The sequence below is a fragment of the Scyliorhinus canicula genome, chromosome 18 (genome assembly GCF_902713615.1).
Source record: "Scyliorhinus canicula chromosome 18, sScyCan1.1, whole genome shotgun sequence".
Taxonomy (NCBI): Eukaryota; Metazoa; Chordata; class Chondrichthyes; order Carcharhiniformes; family Scyliorhinidae; genus Scyliorhinus; species Scyliorhinus canicula.
Window position 1 is genome coordinate 75,154,982 of NC_052163.1, and position 18,359 is coordinate 75,173,340.

Here is an 18,359-nt window from a genome sequence, read left to right on the forward strand (position 1 = left end):
CTGTCAGGTAACATCAAAAAACAAGGATCCACAATAGCTTACTCCTTCCATGGGTCATTATAATCTGCTGGTCATGGATTCTACCCAGCCATTTTATCCCTTCATAGAACATACAACATACAGTGCAGAAGGAGGCCATTCAGCCCATCGAGTCTGCACCGACCCACTTAAGCCCTTACTTCCACCCTATCCCCATAACCCAATAACCCCTCCTAACCTTTTTTTGGTCACTAAGGGCAATTTATCATGGCCAATCCATCTAACCTGCATGTCTTTGGACTGTGGGAGGAAACCGGAGCACCCGGAGGAAACCCACGCAGACATGGGGAGAACGTGCAGACTCCACACAGACAGTGACCTAGCGGGGAATCGAACCTGGGACCCTGGCACTGTGAAGCCACAGTGCTATCCACTTGTGCTACCATGCTGCCCACTAAACAGATGGCAATACTGCACAATATTGAATGCTTTCCTGTTCTGTAGGTCTAATATAAAAGCAAATGCTGGAAAACTGAAACAAAAGCTGAAAATGCTGGATAAACTCAGCAGGTCCGGCAGCATCTGTGGAGAGCGAAAGAGCGGACGTTTTGAGTCCGTATGCCTCAATATTAACTGTTTCTCTCCCCACAGATGCTGCCACACCCTGATGAGGTTATCCCGCATTTTCTGGTTTTATTCTGCTCTGCATATCCACTCGATTCCAACTGGTAGTTACAAATGAGGAAGGCTCCATCTTTCACTTAAGCGCTCAGTAACTTCATTGAACAAAACTCCGTTCATAATGTTTTCAAGAATGCAACTTCTACACAGAGACTGACTTCCAAGTTCCCAATAACCAGTAGTTGTGAAGTATAAAATTCTCTTGAAGGAAAAATTTAGAAACAATGGGCCTCTTTCTGTTCTGTAAAATCCAAGAAAAAAAGATCATGGGTGCCATTTAATGGAGGCTGCTAGGGTTTCACCACCAGCTGGATAGACCACGAGAGTTCCACATCACCTCTTTTAGGGGAGGCCTGTCGAATTTAATGGCAATCAAGCGGTGAGATCAAGGACCCAAAGGCGAAATTCTGCACCCTGAGAGTCAGGGATTGGCAGCTGTGTATTGTTTGGAGAAATGGTGGTTGCTGCCAGCAGAGGTTCCAAAAAAGGATCTAGGTCACAGGTTAGCAATGACAGGATGGTAGTCAAAGAGGAGTGGGATAGATGTGGTCACAAAAAGGGCAGGATGTGGCTTTCAGTTAGCCTCCCTCCCCTTTCTCAATGCCAGGCACTGAGTGCCTTTGAAAGCTCACCTACCCCATCTTGGAAGCCAGCAACCTATTTGGGCTTCCAGCATGGAAGGTCCCCTGCCCACCATTGGGTGAATCACAGCTGCAGTGAGATGAGACCCCCAAATGGGCATTATTACCCACTTAAGGGCCTTAATTGGTGATGGGGCAAATAGGCCACTCATGAGCCTTCGCATCCCAGATTTAACCAAGGCGCAGGTGTGAAAGTGGCAGGGCCCCACCTGCCACCCTCCTACCTGATTAAACATTCCGCCACCACCAAGCTCGCTTTGGGGACATTTATTTCCACCCAATTAGTTCAAAATCCAATTTAGAGATCTGAGCACGAATGCTCAGTGAAGTACTGAAGGAATCCAGTGCTGTCAGAGGCACATTGCCATAATAATAATCTTTATTGGTGTCACCAGCAGGCTTACATTACACTGCAATAGTTACTGTGAAAATCCCCTAGTCGCCACACTCCGGCACCTGTTGCTGTCCACAATTTGGCTACTTTTTTGCTGAGGGTGTATGAGGTGCAATAAAAACACCACGCCTTTCCTATTTGCAAAAACACAAATCATCTCTAAATGTTTCCAAGCTGACTGGTTCCTGCATTGTGGTGTTGCAGCTGCAACCTTCATTAGCTTAGTAATAATTAAAATGTTATGACCTCATTGATTTAGCAACAGACTATGCTGCAGCCTTATATTAGATCACGATATTACTCTGCCCATCCCCCAAATGCATTTTCCCACCCACTTTCAGCTACCGCCCCCAACATGCTTCATCTGATGTAAAGCTCATTGCCTCATCAAGCACTAAGTGAGGAGTTTTTGAAAGCATTGACTCATTACTAGTTATTTCATGATTTAAGTTTGGGGCTGAGTGCTAGTGAATCCCTTTGTAGAGAACAGCTGTATACATAAGAGTGGAGGCTGGGGGTGGAAATTACATGTTCTTGTATAAATTCAGTGTTGATGCTGCAACCCTTTATCAATTAATTTCAAATGTTCGTCTTACAGTGTTGAACACTATAAATTTATAAGTCAGCTAATACAATGGTTCACACGGTGTAGACTTTATGCACCCACGTAGCTGGAATTTGACCTGCACTGTGCACTACACCGAGATGTCCTGTTGCAATGCTAATCCAGGTGGAAAGGAGGTTTCAGTGAGTTTTAATTTGATTGTAGTAGGTGCATTTGAGGCTGAAATAATCTTCCCTGGTTAGAACAACAATGGGAGATAAATTTGAACAATAAAGCAATGGACAATGAAACACGATTAAGACATACAAACAAGTGTTGTCAGAAATGATGACAATCGATCAAACTAAGAAAGGGTTGCAGCCAACTCAATACATTTTTCAGAAATCACAATCCGAGTAAATAAAAAGGAAGGAAGTTATTATAACCTGCCATTTTACCACTGGCTGGGGACTAATGGCAATCCCACAATCCTTTGGGAGTATGAGCTTCCCCAATGAGGGGGGCGGAGAAATCATTAGCAGGTATAGCCACCTCCCTGGATATTTGTTGGATACAGGTTGGAAGTTGTTTTCTAATACACCATGCCTCTGTATGGACGTTTGGATGTTTTTGATGCTGCGCTGGAAAGCTGGAACCAGAACGCAAAACGGATGCATTACTATTTCTGGGCAAACAACATCACTGAAACCGAGCGCCAGGTGGTCATATTGCTACCCGCCTGCGGCCCGCATGCCTTTGGGGTGATTAGGAACCTTACGGGCAGCACGGTAGCATTGTGGATAGCACAATTGCTTCACAGCTCCAGGGTCCTAGGTTCGATTCCGGCTTGGGTCACTGTCTGTGCGGAGTCTGCACATCATCCCCGTGTGTGCGTGGGTTTCCTCCCACAGTCCAAAGATGGGCAGGTTAGGTGGATTGGCCATAATAAATTGCCCATAGTGTCCAAAATTGCCCTTAGTGTTGGGTGGGGTTATGGGGATGGGGTGAAGGTGTTGACCTTGGGTGGGGTGCTCTTTCCAAGCAGACTCGATGGGCCGAATGGCCTCCTTCTGCACAATAAATTCTATGATATATCTACGATATTACGTACCCAGCTGTGCCAAACACCAAAACATGTGATGAACTTGTCAACTTAGTGGGGCAACATTTTAACCCAACCCCATCCACGATAGTCCAGCATTACCGGTTTAATACCGCTGAGAGGACCCCAGGAGAATCCCTTGCCGATTTTCTATCCAGGCTAAGCAGGATTGCGGTGTACTGTGACTATGGTGAGAACTTGTCAGAAATATTACGCAACTGTTTGGTTTGCGGTATTAACAATGCGGCCACCCAGAGAAAGTTGTTAGCTGAACCAAGATTGACTTTTCAGCAGGCCATCCAAATAGTATTGTCCCAAGAGAGCGCAGAACGGGCAGTACAGGAGCTACAGGGAATGGAGGTGCATGCCTTGGGGCGCAACCCCTTCCGTCCGAAAGCATCCCCCCGCACCCCTGTGGTACCTTGGGCAAGGCGACGTCTGGATCGACACCAGTGGCTGTCGGACATTCCTCCCCGAAGGGAGCCTTCTCCAGATTAGGAGCCATGTCCATGTCAGACTTGTGGGTGCTGACCCCGTCGCGGACGCCGGTCCTGGGGGCGCCAGAGGCGCCATCGTTCCGACAGAAACTGGGGCCAGCCCAGGGGCTGTACCTTCCATTTGCCTGCAGCTGCATTGTGTGGCAGCTCCCTGTGTGGCCCCCATTAAAGTGACAGTACGGGTCAATGGTCACCCACTTGAGGTGGAGTTGGACACTGGCGCAGCAGTCTCCGTGATTGCCCAGAGGGCAATCGACCGCATCAAGCAGGGTATACAGACCCTTACATTAACTGACACACAGGCCAGGTTGGCCACCTATACAGGGGAACCATTGAACATTGCAGGAGCTATGATGACCTCCGTTGTTTATGGACGCCAGGAGGGGCGTTTCCCACGTTTCCCAGCCTGTTGGGTCGGGTCTGGTTGCGCCATTTGCGGCTGCAGTGGCAGCACATCCTCCAAACAGTTTCTGGAGGGTTGACTGAGGTACTAGGATGGTACCAAGATGTATTCCAGCCCGGTTTGGGGAAAATAAAAGGGGCCATAGCCCGTATCCAAATCGAACCAGGAGCCACGCCGCGCTATTTCCGGGCGCGCCTGGTGCCTTACGCCTTGCTCGAGAAGGTCGAAGGGGAGCTCACTCATTTGGAGACTTTGGGTATTATCAGGCCCATCCGTTGCGCTGACTGGGCAGCACCAATTGTATCTGGAATGAAGCCAGATGCCACAGTTCGCTTGTGCAGCGACTATAAACTTACAGTGAATACAGCTTCCCGGCTTGACCGATATCCAATGCCTCACATAGAGGATCTCTACATGAAGCTTGCAGGTTTACAAAATTAGATATGAGTTACGCCTACCTACAGTTGGAGCTGGACGCTGCCTCCCGGCCATATGTAACAATTAATACACATCGGGGCTTGTATGAATATACAAGGTTGCCCTTTGGGGTATCCTCTGCCTGCGCTATTTTTCAATGTGTAATGGAGGGAATTTTGAGAAGTTTACCGCGTGTCTCTACTTAGACGACATTTTGATTACAGGGATGTCGGAGCAGGAACATTTGAAAAATTTGGAAGCTGTCCTTAGATGCTTTTCGGAGGTTGGAATCCGTTTATGTTGCAGAGTGCATCTTTCAAGCGAAGGAAGTAGTCTACCTGGGTTATCGGGTGGACCACGAAGGTTTGCACCCCGTCGCAGAGAAGGTGCGCGCAATTCAACAGGCCCCCGACTGACACTTCGCATCTTCGCTCTTTTCTCGGCCTCGTAAACTATTACGGGAAGTTCCTCCCCAATCTGGCAACTATGCTGGCCCCGTTGCACCTTCTGCTAAAGAAGAATCACACCTGGGTTTGGGGTCAGCAGCAAGAAACCCCTTTCCGGCGGGTAAAACAACAATTGTGGTTCACTGGGTTACTAACCCACTATGATCCTGGAAAGCCTTTGCTCATCACATGTGATGCATCCCCGTATGGTATTGGGGCCGGCCTGTCCCACAAGATGGAGAACGGGGCCGAGCAGCCGATAGCTTTTGCCTCCCACACATTGACTGCAGCAGAAAAGAAATGCGCGTAGATCGAGGAGGGCCTGGTGGTGGTCTTTGCGGTGAAACGTTTCCACCAGTATGGCCACCACTTCACTATCGTGACTGATCATAAGCCCCTGCTGGGACTTTTCCGAGAGGATAAGCCAATACTGCCCATTGCTTCCGCACGGATCCGGGGCTGGGCTTTGTTGCTCGCTGCCTACGAGTATTCTCTGGAGCACAAACCAGGAACCCAGATAGGGAATGCCGACGCACTGAGCCGATTGCTTTTATCGACCGGCCCCATGTCGAGCCCCACAACTGGTGAGGTGGTTGCAACCTTAAATTTTATGGACACCCTGCCTGTCACGGCATCACAGATCTGTGAGTGGACCCAGACGGAGCCAGTCCTGTCAAAGGTTCGGCACATAGTCCTGTATGGTGGGCAGCATAGACAGCTCTCGGGCGAGTTGTGGACATTTTCCTCCAAGCTGTCCGAATTCAGCGTGTAAGACGGTATCCTCTTGTGGGGGACGCATGTGACTGTCCTGGAAAAAGGACAGGAGTTGATACTAAGAGACTTGCACAATGGGCATCCAGGTGTGACCAAAATGAAAATGTTGACCCGGAGTTATGTCTGGTGGCTAGGCTTTGACACCGACATTGAGAAGGTGGCCCAAAACTGCTCCATTTGACAGGAGCATCAGAAGCTTCCGCCAGCCGCACCCCTAATCACTGGGAATGGCCAGGGCGGCCGTGGGCGTGCTTGCATGCGGATTTCGCCGGCCCTTTTCAAGGATCCATGTTCCTTCTATTAATTGATGCCCCATCTAAATGGTTAGACGTGTATAAGGTGGTGGGCACAACGTCCTACAATCGAGAAGATGCGTTTGTCTTTCAGTACGCATGGCCTCCCTGAGGTGCTGGTCACGGACAACGGCACTCCGTTCACAAGTGAGGAGTTTGCGAGGTTCATGAAGATGAACGACATACGCCATATCCGCACCGACCCATACCACCCGGCTTCACATGGGTTGACGGAGTGCGCAGCGCAGACATTCAAACGAGGCCTAAAGAAACAGTCTTCCGGGTCAATGGACACGAGACTGGCTCATTTTTTGATTTCATATAGGACCAGCCCACATGCGGTGACTGGGGTAGCTCCCGCAGAATTCCTAATGGGCCAGAGACTTCGCACCCGCCTTAGCATGGTTTTCCCGGACAGTGTCGCAAAAGTACGCTGCACACAAGAACGACAGGGACATGGTTTTTCTTGGCATCGGTCGATTCGGCAGTTTGCGCCCGGTGACACAGTGTTCGTTCGGAATTTTGCTGGTGGTGCCCAGTGGGTCCCTGGTGTCATCTTTCGCCGAACGGGCCCTGTCTCTTACCAGGTGCAAGCCCAGGGTCATCTCTAGTGCAAGTATGTAGTCCAGAAGACCACCCCTTCCAAAGATTCCCCACCCCCGGAGCTCATTTCTACAGCCACAGAGACCAGACACAGTGGAAAGTATTCCTCACAATCTTCGTCTGGTGCTGCACTCAAAGCCTGCGCGGGTTGTTGCAGAACCGCGTGGAAATTGAGACACCGAGATGACGGAGGCAGCGGACTCCGACTCCGAGATGGAGACACAGGACGCCTCAGAGGGAGAATCCTCGGGTCCACGGGCTGTGGATGTACAACCGATACGCCGTTCATCACGGAAGCGCTGTTCTCCGTCTCGTTACACGCCGCCCGATCCAGCACCTCATGCAAATGGTGTCCGGCCTGCAGCAAAACGAGTCCAACGCCCTCCTTCGCCAGGGTCTTCGGTGGATTCCTTGGACGTTGTGGGGGGAGGGATGTTATAACCTGCCTGCTTACTGTGTGTGTGTGTGTGTGTGTATATATGTGTTATTGTAAATAAATGTTATTTCTTTCTATCCTTCAACTCGTGCTGGATTCTTCGTGGCCCTCACAAAAGAAAGTTCTAAAATGTGCAAGAGTTCATTCAGAGCCTTTAAAATTACAATGGGCGAAGAAAGTAAATTCAAGAAGGTTGGGAAAAGAAAGGATTGCTATCCCAATATGGTGCTATTTTTGAAGACCCTTTATAGATTCATTATAGCTTTATATTATTCATTCTCTCGGTGACAGGAGGTTCCTGTCAGATATGAAGGAATTCATTCAAAGGTGCAAGAACTGAGGCTGATTAAGGCTAAAGGTTAGGATGGAAAATGGATGTATGAGAGAATCAGTAGTCCTATGGCTTGTGTTTCAGGGAGAAAATGCATCAATGGGCATAGGTTACATTTCAAGATGTGAGTTGATTAATGCTGCTTGCTAGTGCTCAAAGTGACATTAAAGGAAGTGACCTATTTTCAACCAGTCATCTACCTGCCTGTTACAGAATAACAATAGCAGGAGTTCACTGTCACCTACTCCATTATAGGTAGATGTGGATGTAGTGAATCATTCACCCCATCATGTCTGTGCTGGCTCGATGAAGTTTGTTTGGTCTCACATTTCTGCTTTTCGTTCGCAATGCTGTAAGTTCCTTATTTTCGAGTACTTCTCCAGCTCCTATATAAAATTATTTAAGGAATCAGCTTCTAAACCCTTTTCAGGTAGAGCATTAGGATCCAGCATACAAGACGAGTAGTAGCTGTGTTACTAGACTTGTGACTCAGAGGCCTGGATTAACAGTCTGGAGATATCAGTTCAATTCCTACCATGGTAACTGGAAAGTTTAAATTCAGTTAATTAAATAAATCTGGAATTAAAAACCTTTGTCTGGATTCTCCGTTTCTACTGCTAAGCGCCGACTTGAATGGAGAATCCGCGGGAGGCTTACGTCCAAAAAATCAGCGCGAACCCCTCATCGATTCCAGAACAGGTGAGAGGCTAGCACCGGCGCCGATTGGAACTCGCACCTCGCACGCTGAAAACGGCTAGAGAATGGCTGGGTCCCGGGCCCCACATGCGCCCGGATGACAACCTGCAGTGGTTGTGCTGTACAACATGGCGCTGGCCATGCACGGACTTAACCCGCTGCCATCCACGATACCCCAAACCGCCCCCCCCCCCCCCCCCCCCCCCCCGGCCAGTGGCACGGATCCTGGCCAAGTATGGCGACGCTGGACACAGTCTGCAGTTGCCATGCGGGGTACACTATTTGTGTGACCACACGTGGTCCACACCGTTGGGAGCTCCGCCCATTGGGGGCAGAGCATCACGAGTTGGTCGGCCGATGAGGCGGCAACGGCATTGCGACTGCACGGCATGCGTCACGGTTATGCCATTTCGGAGGGGGAGGAGCATGGCTGACCGGCACCGGCCCCGATTTTGGTGTCAGAGCCCAGTCTCCGCCCAATCGCCAAACACAATTTTTGCATCAGGCAATGGTAAATCCCGTCCATAGTGTCTGTAATGGTGATACTGATACACGATATATGCCTCACTTACATAGTTTCCTTAGAGAAACAAATCTGCCGGCATTACTTGGCCTCTAATAAAGTCCAGAGCCACAATTATGATTGGCTCTTAACTGCGCTCTGAAATAGCTAGCATGCAGTTGTCTCAAGGGTATTTAAGGATGGCAGGCAATAAATGCTAGCCTTGCCAGTGATGCCTATATGCCACGAATATTTCTTTTAAGCTTCCAAATTAAAAAAATTATGTCATCTCCCTTCTAGACAATTGTCCAAATTTAGAATCTATTAGTTATTGATCCACTTGCCAAAATGGACATTTTCACTATTTACTTTTTCAAAATCTCTCATCATCATCTTGAAAAGCTTTATTAGGTCATCTCTTAACCTTCACTGTATCCTGGAGAACATTCTTAACTTTTCCAAATGTCCCTTCTTATCTGAAGTCTCATATTGCTAGTAATATTCTGGTAAACCTCCTCTCTGCGCTTTCTAGTGTATCTTTCCTGACATGTGGTGCCCAGAATTGTCCACAACACTCCAGCTGAGTCTTAACCAGTGATTTATAAAGTTCTAGTATGATCTGTTCGCTTTTACATTCTGTTCTTCTACTTCTGAATCCAAATAATCCATATGCTATTTTAACCACCTTATTAATTTGCCACATCACTTTTAAGAATTTGTGCACATGAACATCACGGTCTCTCTGCTCATCTACACATTTAAAAATGGTGTGATTTATAGTCTTTCTATATTAGTCCTCCAGAAATGCATCATTTTACACTTAAGAGGACAGAAAGAATTGCTGATAAACAAAGAAAAAAGAAAATAAATATTTTATGTCCAAAGATGTATAAAGTGGATTAGTCCCTTAATCCAAAAGGTTAGATGGGGTTGCAGGGATAGGGTGGGGGTGTGCCTAGGTAAGGTGCTCTTTCGGAGGGTTGGTGCAGACTCGATGGGCAGAGCCGCCTCCTTCTGCACTCTCGGTATTCTATGATTCTTTAAAGTGTTTTAAGTACAGGAGGGGGAGGGCTTGGACAGTATTGTTTTTGGAGATGGTCCAGTTGCATAAAAATACAATGAAATGGACCACAGGCTCAGAGAGCTGCATTCCTTTACACAATAAGTGCCTAATCTCAGCTGTGCTGACATGGAAGACTAAGAAGGAAAATTAGATCTTCCTATTCCTCTCTTGGCACTCACACTTATAATGACCTTGAGGCGGACAGATTGACCGTCTCTCCTTCAGATGGGATGTGATACGGGCAATTCAACATTGGAGGGCACGATCCCAAACTAACTCCATGATCAAAGAATTTTGGTCTCTCTGATCAACACAGTTGCTCTTCAATTGGAAGATGTTCTAATTTATTAATTCCCTGCCCCACAGCAATTCAAGGCAGTAACATTTCAACCTGTGACCAGAAATACTCAGCTGAGCATTAAAGTTTTTTTTTCTTTCAGATTCCGACACAATCTGTGCTTTTTATTCCCCTTTTGAGTTGGAAATTGTCTGGTTGTGAGACGTATGTGAAAGTTAAGCTTCTTGCATCTATATTAAGCTTAGCTATGTGCCTTCATTGCCCCTACTGGGAATTAGCAGGTACAATCCAGACAGCTGCTGCTATTCTTAGACATTACTATTTATTCTCTCCTCTTTTGACACATCAGGAGATTCCTGAAGGTTCTCACTCCCTACCCCTCCCTGTAAATGACACAAATACCCCCCTCCGGTCTAATGACAATTTGATTGGGTTTTCAAAAGAGTAGGATGAAGCAAAATAAATGCAATTGATTTAAATAGCTAACTCCAGCGATCACTGGGATTCATTTATAGTAGCATGCATCATTGTAAATAGTTGTGTGGAAACATAAATCCCACTCAGGAGGTGTGAAGGGACACAGGACGCGCCCCTGGACCCGCGTCCGGCTGATGTCCTTCGATTTCTGGGACTAACGCTGGTCTTCCTTACAACCTGGTGTGGTTCTGATCAAGGACAGTCTAAATATATAAGGAGAGTCACACGTTGGGGCGCGTCGCTTTCAGCTTCAGGTAAAAACGCCCCCTTTGCATTGCGAAACACGGCGAATTCCACCCAGACTGGGCTGGTCACCGCAGGCGTGCAACACCCCCGCCCCCCACCCCTCAACCAAAACATGCCCACAATGGTGACCCCCTTCTCAATACAACAACGAGAGTGAAATACACAGACCTGATTCGTATTTCAGGTAGAGAATGGACACGATGTAATAAGCCAAGTCAAACAGCGGGAACATGGACATCTTTGAAAAATAAAGAGCGACTTCGCTCAGGTTCAGCACCGCCAGGATATCCATAGTGAGGGAAATCAGAGTCTGCAGCTTCTGCCTGTGATTCCGATCGGTGCTTTGGCCAATTGGCTCCGAGTCTTGTCTCCAGTTCCTCGTCTCTCTCTCTCTCTCTCTGATGCCTCCGTCTCTCTCTCCCTCTCTATAATCTATCTATCTATCTGCCTTTCCCCAGCTGCGGTTGACAGTGTAACTGCCCCAACCCAGCCCCCTGGGCTATCACAAATAACCCCCTGACGTCACGCACACAGCACACAATTGCACAGCTAACGTGTGATCCAAGCCAATCAGGGAGTGAGTGTAACTGCAGCCTCCCCAGAAACAAACAGCACACACAGCCCCTAAAAAGGCAGCAGAGGAAGCAGTCAGCCAGGCGAACAACCCAGTCAGAAGTCAGGCTTGATTAAATTAAACTGCCCCCATTGCAACATGATCACTGGCCCCTTGGAGGCACCTGGCTGGCCTCGAACTGACTGTCATCAGGGTTGGGTGGGTGCCGGGGCGAAGGCAGGCCACCTGGACCCCGCGCGCACACACGCTGACTCTTAACTCCTTCCAACCTGAATCCAAAATGCACTTTTGGAAAACAGAGATAAAATAATGCAGATGCTGGAACTCTGAAATTAAAACAGAACATGTTGCGAATACTCAGCCGGTCAGGCAGCATCTTTGGAGAATGAAACAGAGTTACTGTCTCAGCTGGTTGATCTTTCAGATCAGAACTCCCTCTGGACGATCACCAGGGGGTATTGAGAGTCCGGAAATAATCATTCCTGGAGGAGTAAAAAAACGTCAATCTTCCAAACCATACTCCACCCCCTTTATATAAATATATAAACACACACAAATATGTATGAACTCACCTGTTCTCTCCACACATGCTAACTGACCTTTCGAACGTTTCCAGCATTTTCTGTTTTCAATCATATTAAAACATAAGCACAGCTCTTCTGTTTGTATTAAATAACATAAATGTAGTAAAGAACTTGTATCTCTATAGCACCTTTCATATCCTCAGCCTATGCCAAACATTTTACGACCAGTGAAGTAACTTTGGAGTGTAGCCACTTTTTTTTTAAATTTAGAGTACCCATTTATTTATTTTTTCCCAATTAAGGGGCAATTTAGCGTGGCCAATCCACCTAATCTGCACATCTTTGGGTTGTGGGGGTGAAACCCATGCAGACACGGGGAGAATGTGTAAACTCCACACAGACAGTGACCCAGGGCCGGGATTCGCACCCGGGTCATCAGCGCCGCAGTCCCAGCGCTAACCACTGCACCACATGCAGCCCGGAGTGCAGCCACTTTTGATTTATTCATTTATGGGATGTGATTGTCACTGGCTGGACCATCATTTATTGCCCATCCCTAATTATCCTTACAAAGGTGGTAGTGAGCAAATGTAGGAAAGTTAGCAGGAAAATTCGCACACAGCAAAGTCACACAAATAATAAAGAAACAGAAAATCTGTTCTGGTGGTGTTGATCATGGGAATAAATATCAGCTAGCATGCCTTGCTGATGTGTACATAGATATTGGAGGAGGCCATTCAGCCCATCAGCCTGTTCTACCCAGCAATTAGATCACGGCTGTCTATATCTTAACTCTGTTATACCTGCTTTAGTTCCATATCTCTAATATGCTTACTTAACAAAATTGAATTCTCAGTTTTGAAATTTTAGTTGACTCACCGGCAAGTTCCAGATTCACACTCCCTCATTCACCAAAGTGTCAGTCTTTGGTAAGGTAACACCAGGAGAAAGAACAAGCAATAGGACCATACACTCATTGGTAAAACAAATGGATGATTTGTGAGATCTTCCGGCTCAGATACTTATTTTGCTGAAAGTGCAAGTAAAGGTAAATAGAGCCATTAAAATAGGCCAATAAAATGTTGACTTTAACATAGCTATACATGGAATAGAAGAGATAATGATTCATTTTCTTTGACTTCACCTCCGAAACCTGTGACTTCTGCAACTAGAGCGTCAAGGGCACCAGGTGCATAGGGACACCACATATTCAAATTCCCTTCCAAATCAAGCATTATCCGAACTTGGAAATATAATTCTATTCAATCATTGTTGCATCATTTCTGGCTCGAAATTCAATAATTGTCTTCCTAACAACCCTGTTTGTACTGACACCTCATGGACTGCAGTGATTCCAAAAGAAGGTCCACATCCATCTTCTCAAGGATAATAGGGATGACCATTTAATGTCAGCTTTGCCAACATCACCAATATCCAGGTTAGCCACAGTTGGAGCCCAGCAGGTAGTTTGCTTACTCATTATGGAAAAAATATGAAAGTCACAGAGTATCCAATGTAAATTCACAAAGTTACTGCCAGAGATGGGAAACTGAAGATATTAGGAGATATTTGAGATACTGGAGCTATATAATAAGAATAAAGAATGTGAGAGGAGTTCAGATAAAAACTTGACAGAATGACTTGGGGAAGACTAACTTCCTCTGATTGTGCATAATTCACAAAAAGATAGCATGCAAATTCACCAGGTAACAGGGAAGGAAAATGGAATATTAGTCTTTATTTCAAAGGGAATGGAGTATAAAAACATGGAAGTCTTGCTAAAACTATATAATGTACTAGTTGGAGCACACCTGGAATACTGTGAACAGTTTTGGTCCCCTTATCTAAGGAAAGATATACTGGCATTGGTGGCTGCCCAGAGAAGATTCTCGATGTTGATCCCGGGTATGGAGGGATTTTCTTATGAGGAGAGGTTGAGTTGGTTGGACCTGTACTCATTGGGGTTTAGAAGATTGAAAAGCGTCCTTATTGAGACATATAGGATTCTCAGGGGGCTTGACAAGGTAGATGCTGAGAGGTTGTTTGCCCTTGTGGGATAATCTAGGACCAGAAGGCATCGTCTCAGAGTAAGGGGTTACCCATTTTTTCTCAGAAGGTAGTGAATCTGTGGAATTCTTTACCGCAGAGAGTTGGTAGGGGCTAGATCATTAAGTATGTTCAAGGCTGAGATAGACAGATTTTTAATCAGTTAGGGAATCGAGGGATGTGGGGATAAGGATGTTGAGTCGAGGATTACATCAGATCGTCCATGATCTCATTGAAGGGCAGAGCAGACTCTATATGCCAAATGGCCTACTTTTGTTCCTACGCCTTATGGTCTGGAGTGTGACAAGTGGTAATCAGGTTCAAATTATTGTTAAAAGAGTGATAAGAGAAGATCAAACATACAAAAATAAAAAAAAGGTGGACAGGGAAGAGCAAAAGGGGCATTGTGTCTGTCCAATGAAACAAAATTAGCTTCATATTCTCTCACAGTAGTGGTCAAATCTCCTTCAGTTATGCAAAATAACTCATTAAAAAGCAACCGGGTTGCTCACAGAACTGTCCAGGACATTCATCTGTGTCATGGTAATCCTGGAGGGTTGGCAATGCCAGGTGCAATATACTTATTAAATGCACAGAGATGACAAGCACATTCCTGTTTTAGGAGCTAATGTGGGAAATTCAGACGTGGCAGGAGTCTGGCTCAAATACTTTTTCAATGATTTTAAAATTGTGGGAGGTGGAATACCAGCTATGGTTCAGTGAGTACCACTCGTACCTTCAGGAGGCCACAGTTCAATATATAAACTAGGTCTAGTGCAGGACCGATGGAGCACTGCATTGCTGGAGATGCTGTCTTTCAGATGAGATGTTAAACCAAGGCTCATCTGCATAGAAAATATCCCATGGCAAGAACAAGGAGCTCTCCTAGGTATCCCAGACAATATTTATCCTTCTGGCAATATCACTAAAAATAGATAATTTGGTCATTATCACATTGCGCTTTGCAAGGGTTTGCTGTGTACAAATTGGGCTGTTGCTTTACCAACATTTCAACAATGAGTACAGGTCAAAATAACGTCATTGCCTGTAAGGTGTTTTTGGACATCCTGATGTCATGAAAGGTGCCATATAAATGCAAATATGTATTTTTCTTTACCCGGAGGAGATGTAGCATCCAAGAATAAAACCTACCACAGCAGAAAGTGGGTGAGAAAAATGAAAGTCGGGACCAAAACAAGAACAGCCTCAGGCAATAGAGAGCAGGACAGATGGATAATTTAACAATAATCTTTATTAGGGTCACATTAACACTGCAATGAAGTTACTGTGAAAATACAATCAGGTGCAGGACTCAACCAACTAAATATGGTCCTGAATTCTTGTCTTCACGTTTGAGGAAGGCCACTTTTGTCCACTGCCCTGACCCAATCCAGGGCCTGTTTGAAGCTCCAACAGTTAGAGGGAACACACTGCTGTAACCAGGGTAGGTTCTGGTGGTGCAGACACCAGTGTCAGCATTCTAGCACAATGTTTTTCAAACTTTTTTCCGAAGATTCATTTTTACAGAATGGCCGACTTTCACGACCTACGCTTAATTCACAATAGATTCTCCATAGTTCCTTGTAAAAACATCACATTCATTGTTGGCATTTCTGTAGTATTAAATGTAAAAATTGTAAATTGCGCTTAGCAAAGACTAAAGGACAGTTCTATCCTGACACCTTGCCAAAGGGTGTAACTCAGGATTATTTGGTATTTTATATCTTCACACCCATTGTTAGCATTTGGAGAATTGCCTGCAAGTGCTGGAAAGATTAACAGGCTCAATATTACACAGTCATGTTCACTCGTCCAAAACCAACATGACCCCGGATAGGAAATTAAACTTAAAACTTCCCAGAAACAGGAGCCCTAACTGCTGAACTAAAAACACGGCCAGACAAAATGTCACTGGACCTCTGTCAGTACCGTTTCCCTGGTAAATGTGGAACAGACTGAAAATATGCTAAAAAAAACAATGCTGGACAGAACTCAACCGACCAATGTGCAAAACATGCAGACAGATTCCATTCAATACACCTGCAACGTTTTACTGGCTCCTGTATAATGAGTATAGATTATTCGTTGGCTAATAATAATAATGATCTTTATCAGTGTCACAAGTAGGCTTACATTAACACTGCAATGAAGTTACTGTGAAAATCCACACTCTCCAGTGCCTGCACAAGTTCGGGTACACTGAGGAAAAATTCAAATGTCCAACGCCTAACAAGCACGTATTTTGGGACTAGTGGGAGGAAACCGGAGCACCCGGAAGAAACCCACGCAGACACGGGGAGAGCGTGCAGACTCTGCACAGACAGTAACCCAAGCCGGGAATTGAACCCAGGCCCCTGGTGCTGTGAAGCAACATTGCTAACCGCTGTGCTACCGTGCCACCCATCCTTTTTTTAAAATAAATTTAGAGTACCCAATTATTTTTTCCAATTAAGGGGCAATTCAGCGTGGCCAATCCACCTAACCTGTACATCTTTGGGTTGTGGGGGTGAAACCCACGCAGACACGGGGAGAATGTGCAAACTCCTCACGGACAGTGACCCAGAGCCGGGATTCGAACCCGGGTCCTCAGCGCCTTAGGCAGCAATGCTAACCACTGTGCCATCGTGCTGCCCGTGCCACCCATTCTTGGTGAATAATTGAAATCTTGATAAAGCTAGAAGCAAAAGTCCTTCCGGTACAGGAACCAGTTCAGCTGATGGAGTCCATGTAGCCACATGGCAGAGATGGATGCTTGGGACAGAGCACCTGGGAAGAGAGGGTGGATAGTAGCGGGGGGAGGTGACGAAAAGAAGAAGCGTTCTTGAAGGACAAGAGCCCCGGTGTAGGTAGACAATTCGGAAGTGGAAGCAGTGGACATAGGGCCTTCTAGAAGTGGAGGAGGCTGTACGTCCAGGTTAATTGAGAGAATAATAAAGAACGCACAATGTTTGTCAGTGACAGGCTGAACTCAAGAAATAATTCAGACCCCAACGCTGAACACAGTAGGAAATGCCACCCAAAGAGAATTTTACAGGTCACTGGCTGCAAACTGCCCCAACTACACTGTGGCCCAGAGAGGCAAGGAAGTCCATGGCACTGGCTTCTACATTAGCCTCATGTCGTCATACACTGTACTGCAGTGAGATTTTACTCAGAGAGAAAATGGAAAAAATGGTCAGGCGATCTTTGTGGAGACCTTTCGGCAACCCATTCTACACAATCCCACGACCCATCCGTGGGTTGCAACTCCCACTTTGAAAATCACTGTTCTAGCACATAGAGAGACAAATCCTTTTAAAGAAGGTAGAACAGTCCTAGAGAGCAAGAAGAGGACCATAGTTTTTAGATCTCAGCTTAAGAAGTAGAAGAACTGAGATTTAATGGGTGGGAGAGCTCAGTATGGACTCTACTTCCTCCGAAAGGCATTCTTGGGATGCTGCCTCAGATGTGATCATCCCACTTGGTGATCACTTAGAATGGAGGGATCAGTTACAGAATACACTGAGACCTGTGACTTTCTAATCCCCGCCTCCCTGACATGGGGTGGATTGGGAAGGGATCTTTCTGGCTTTCCCAGCAGGAAATTGGGGTTAGGGTAAGAACACAATTGTAGTCCATGCTGACCAAGCTTCTTTTTTAAAAAATAATTTTTATTAAAATTTTTGCATAATATCAACAACAAAAAGACAGAATTCTTTTTTTTTAGAAAGAACAGTCCCCCCGTGTGTGTCCCCCCCCCCCTCCCGCATACACAGCGGAAGAGATAAACTAACACCCATCATTCCCCCAAAACATCTGCCCGTCCCTTCAATAGACAGGACAGAAACCGCCCCCCCCCCCGCCCCCCCACCCCGCGTATACACAGAAGAGGAAATGAATTAATGCCCGACATTGGCACAGAACAACTATGCCCGTCCCTTTAGTACAAAACATCCCCCCCTCCCTCCCTCCCCCCCCCCCCTCCCTCCCCCCTCCCCCCTCCCTCCTCCCCCTCCCTCCCCCTCCCCCTCCCTCCTCCCTCCCTCCCCTCCCTCCCCCTCCCTCCCTCCCCTCCCTCCCCTCCCTCCCCTCCCCTCCCTCCCTCCCTCCCCTCCCTCCCCTCCCTCCCTCCCCTCCCTCCCCCCCAGGTTGCTGCTGCTGCTAGCCTGTTTCTATTGTTCTGTCAGGAAGTGCAGGAATGGCTGCCACCTCCTGAAAAACCCCTGCACTGATCCCCTTAGGGCAAATTTCACCTTCTCTAGATTGAGAAACCCCGCCATGTCGTTGACCCAGGCCTCCACGCTTGGGGGCCTCGCGTCCTTCCACTGAAGAAGAATCCTCCGCCGGGCTACCAGGAACGCAAAGGCCAGAACACCGGCCTCTTTCGCCTCCTGCACTCCCGGCTCCTCCGCA

At 46.7% G+C, this 18,359-nt stretch overlaps 1 protein-coding gene across 1 annotated transcript in view; it reads right to left on the reverse strand.

The window, feature by feature from the left end:
- tmem38a (transmembrane protein 38A) overlaps nt 1-11,331 on the reverse strand; it is a 77,979-nt gene extending 66,648 nt beyond the window's left edge. The window contains exon 1 of the mRNA XM_038777024.1: nt 10,992-11,331. Within this exon, the coding sequence (XP_038632952.1) occupies nt 10,992-11,115 (124 nt within the window). The 5' untranslated portion in view covers nt 11,116-11,331. The remainder of the gene's footprint in view (nt 1-10,991) is intronic.
- Nucleotides 11,332-18,359: the final 7,028 nt, after the last annotated feature.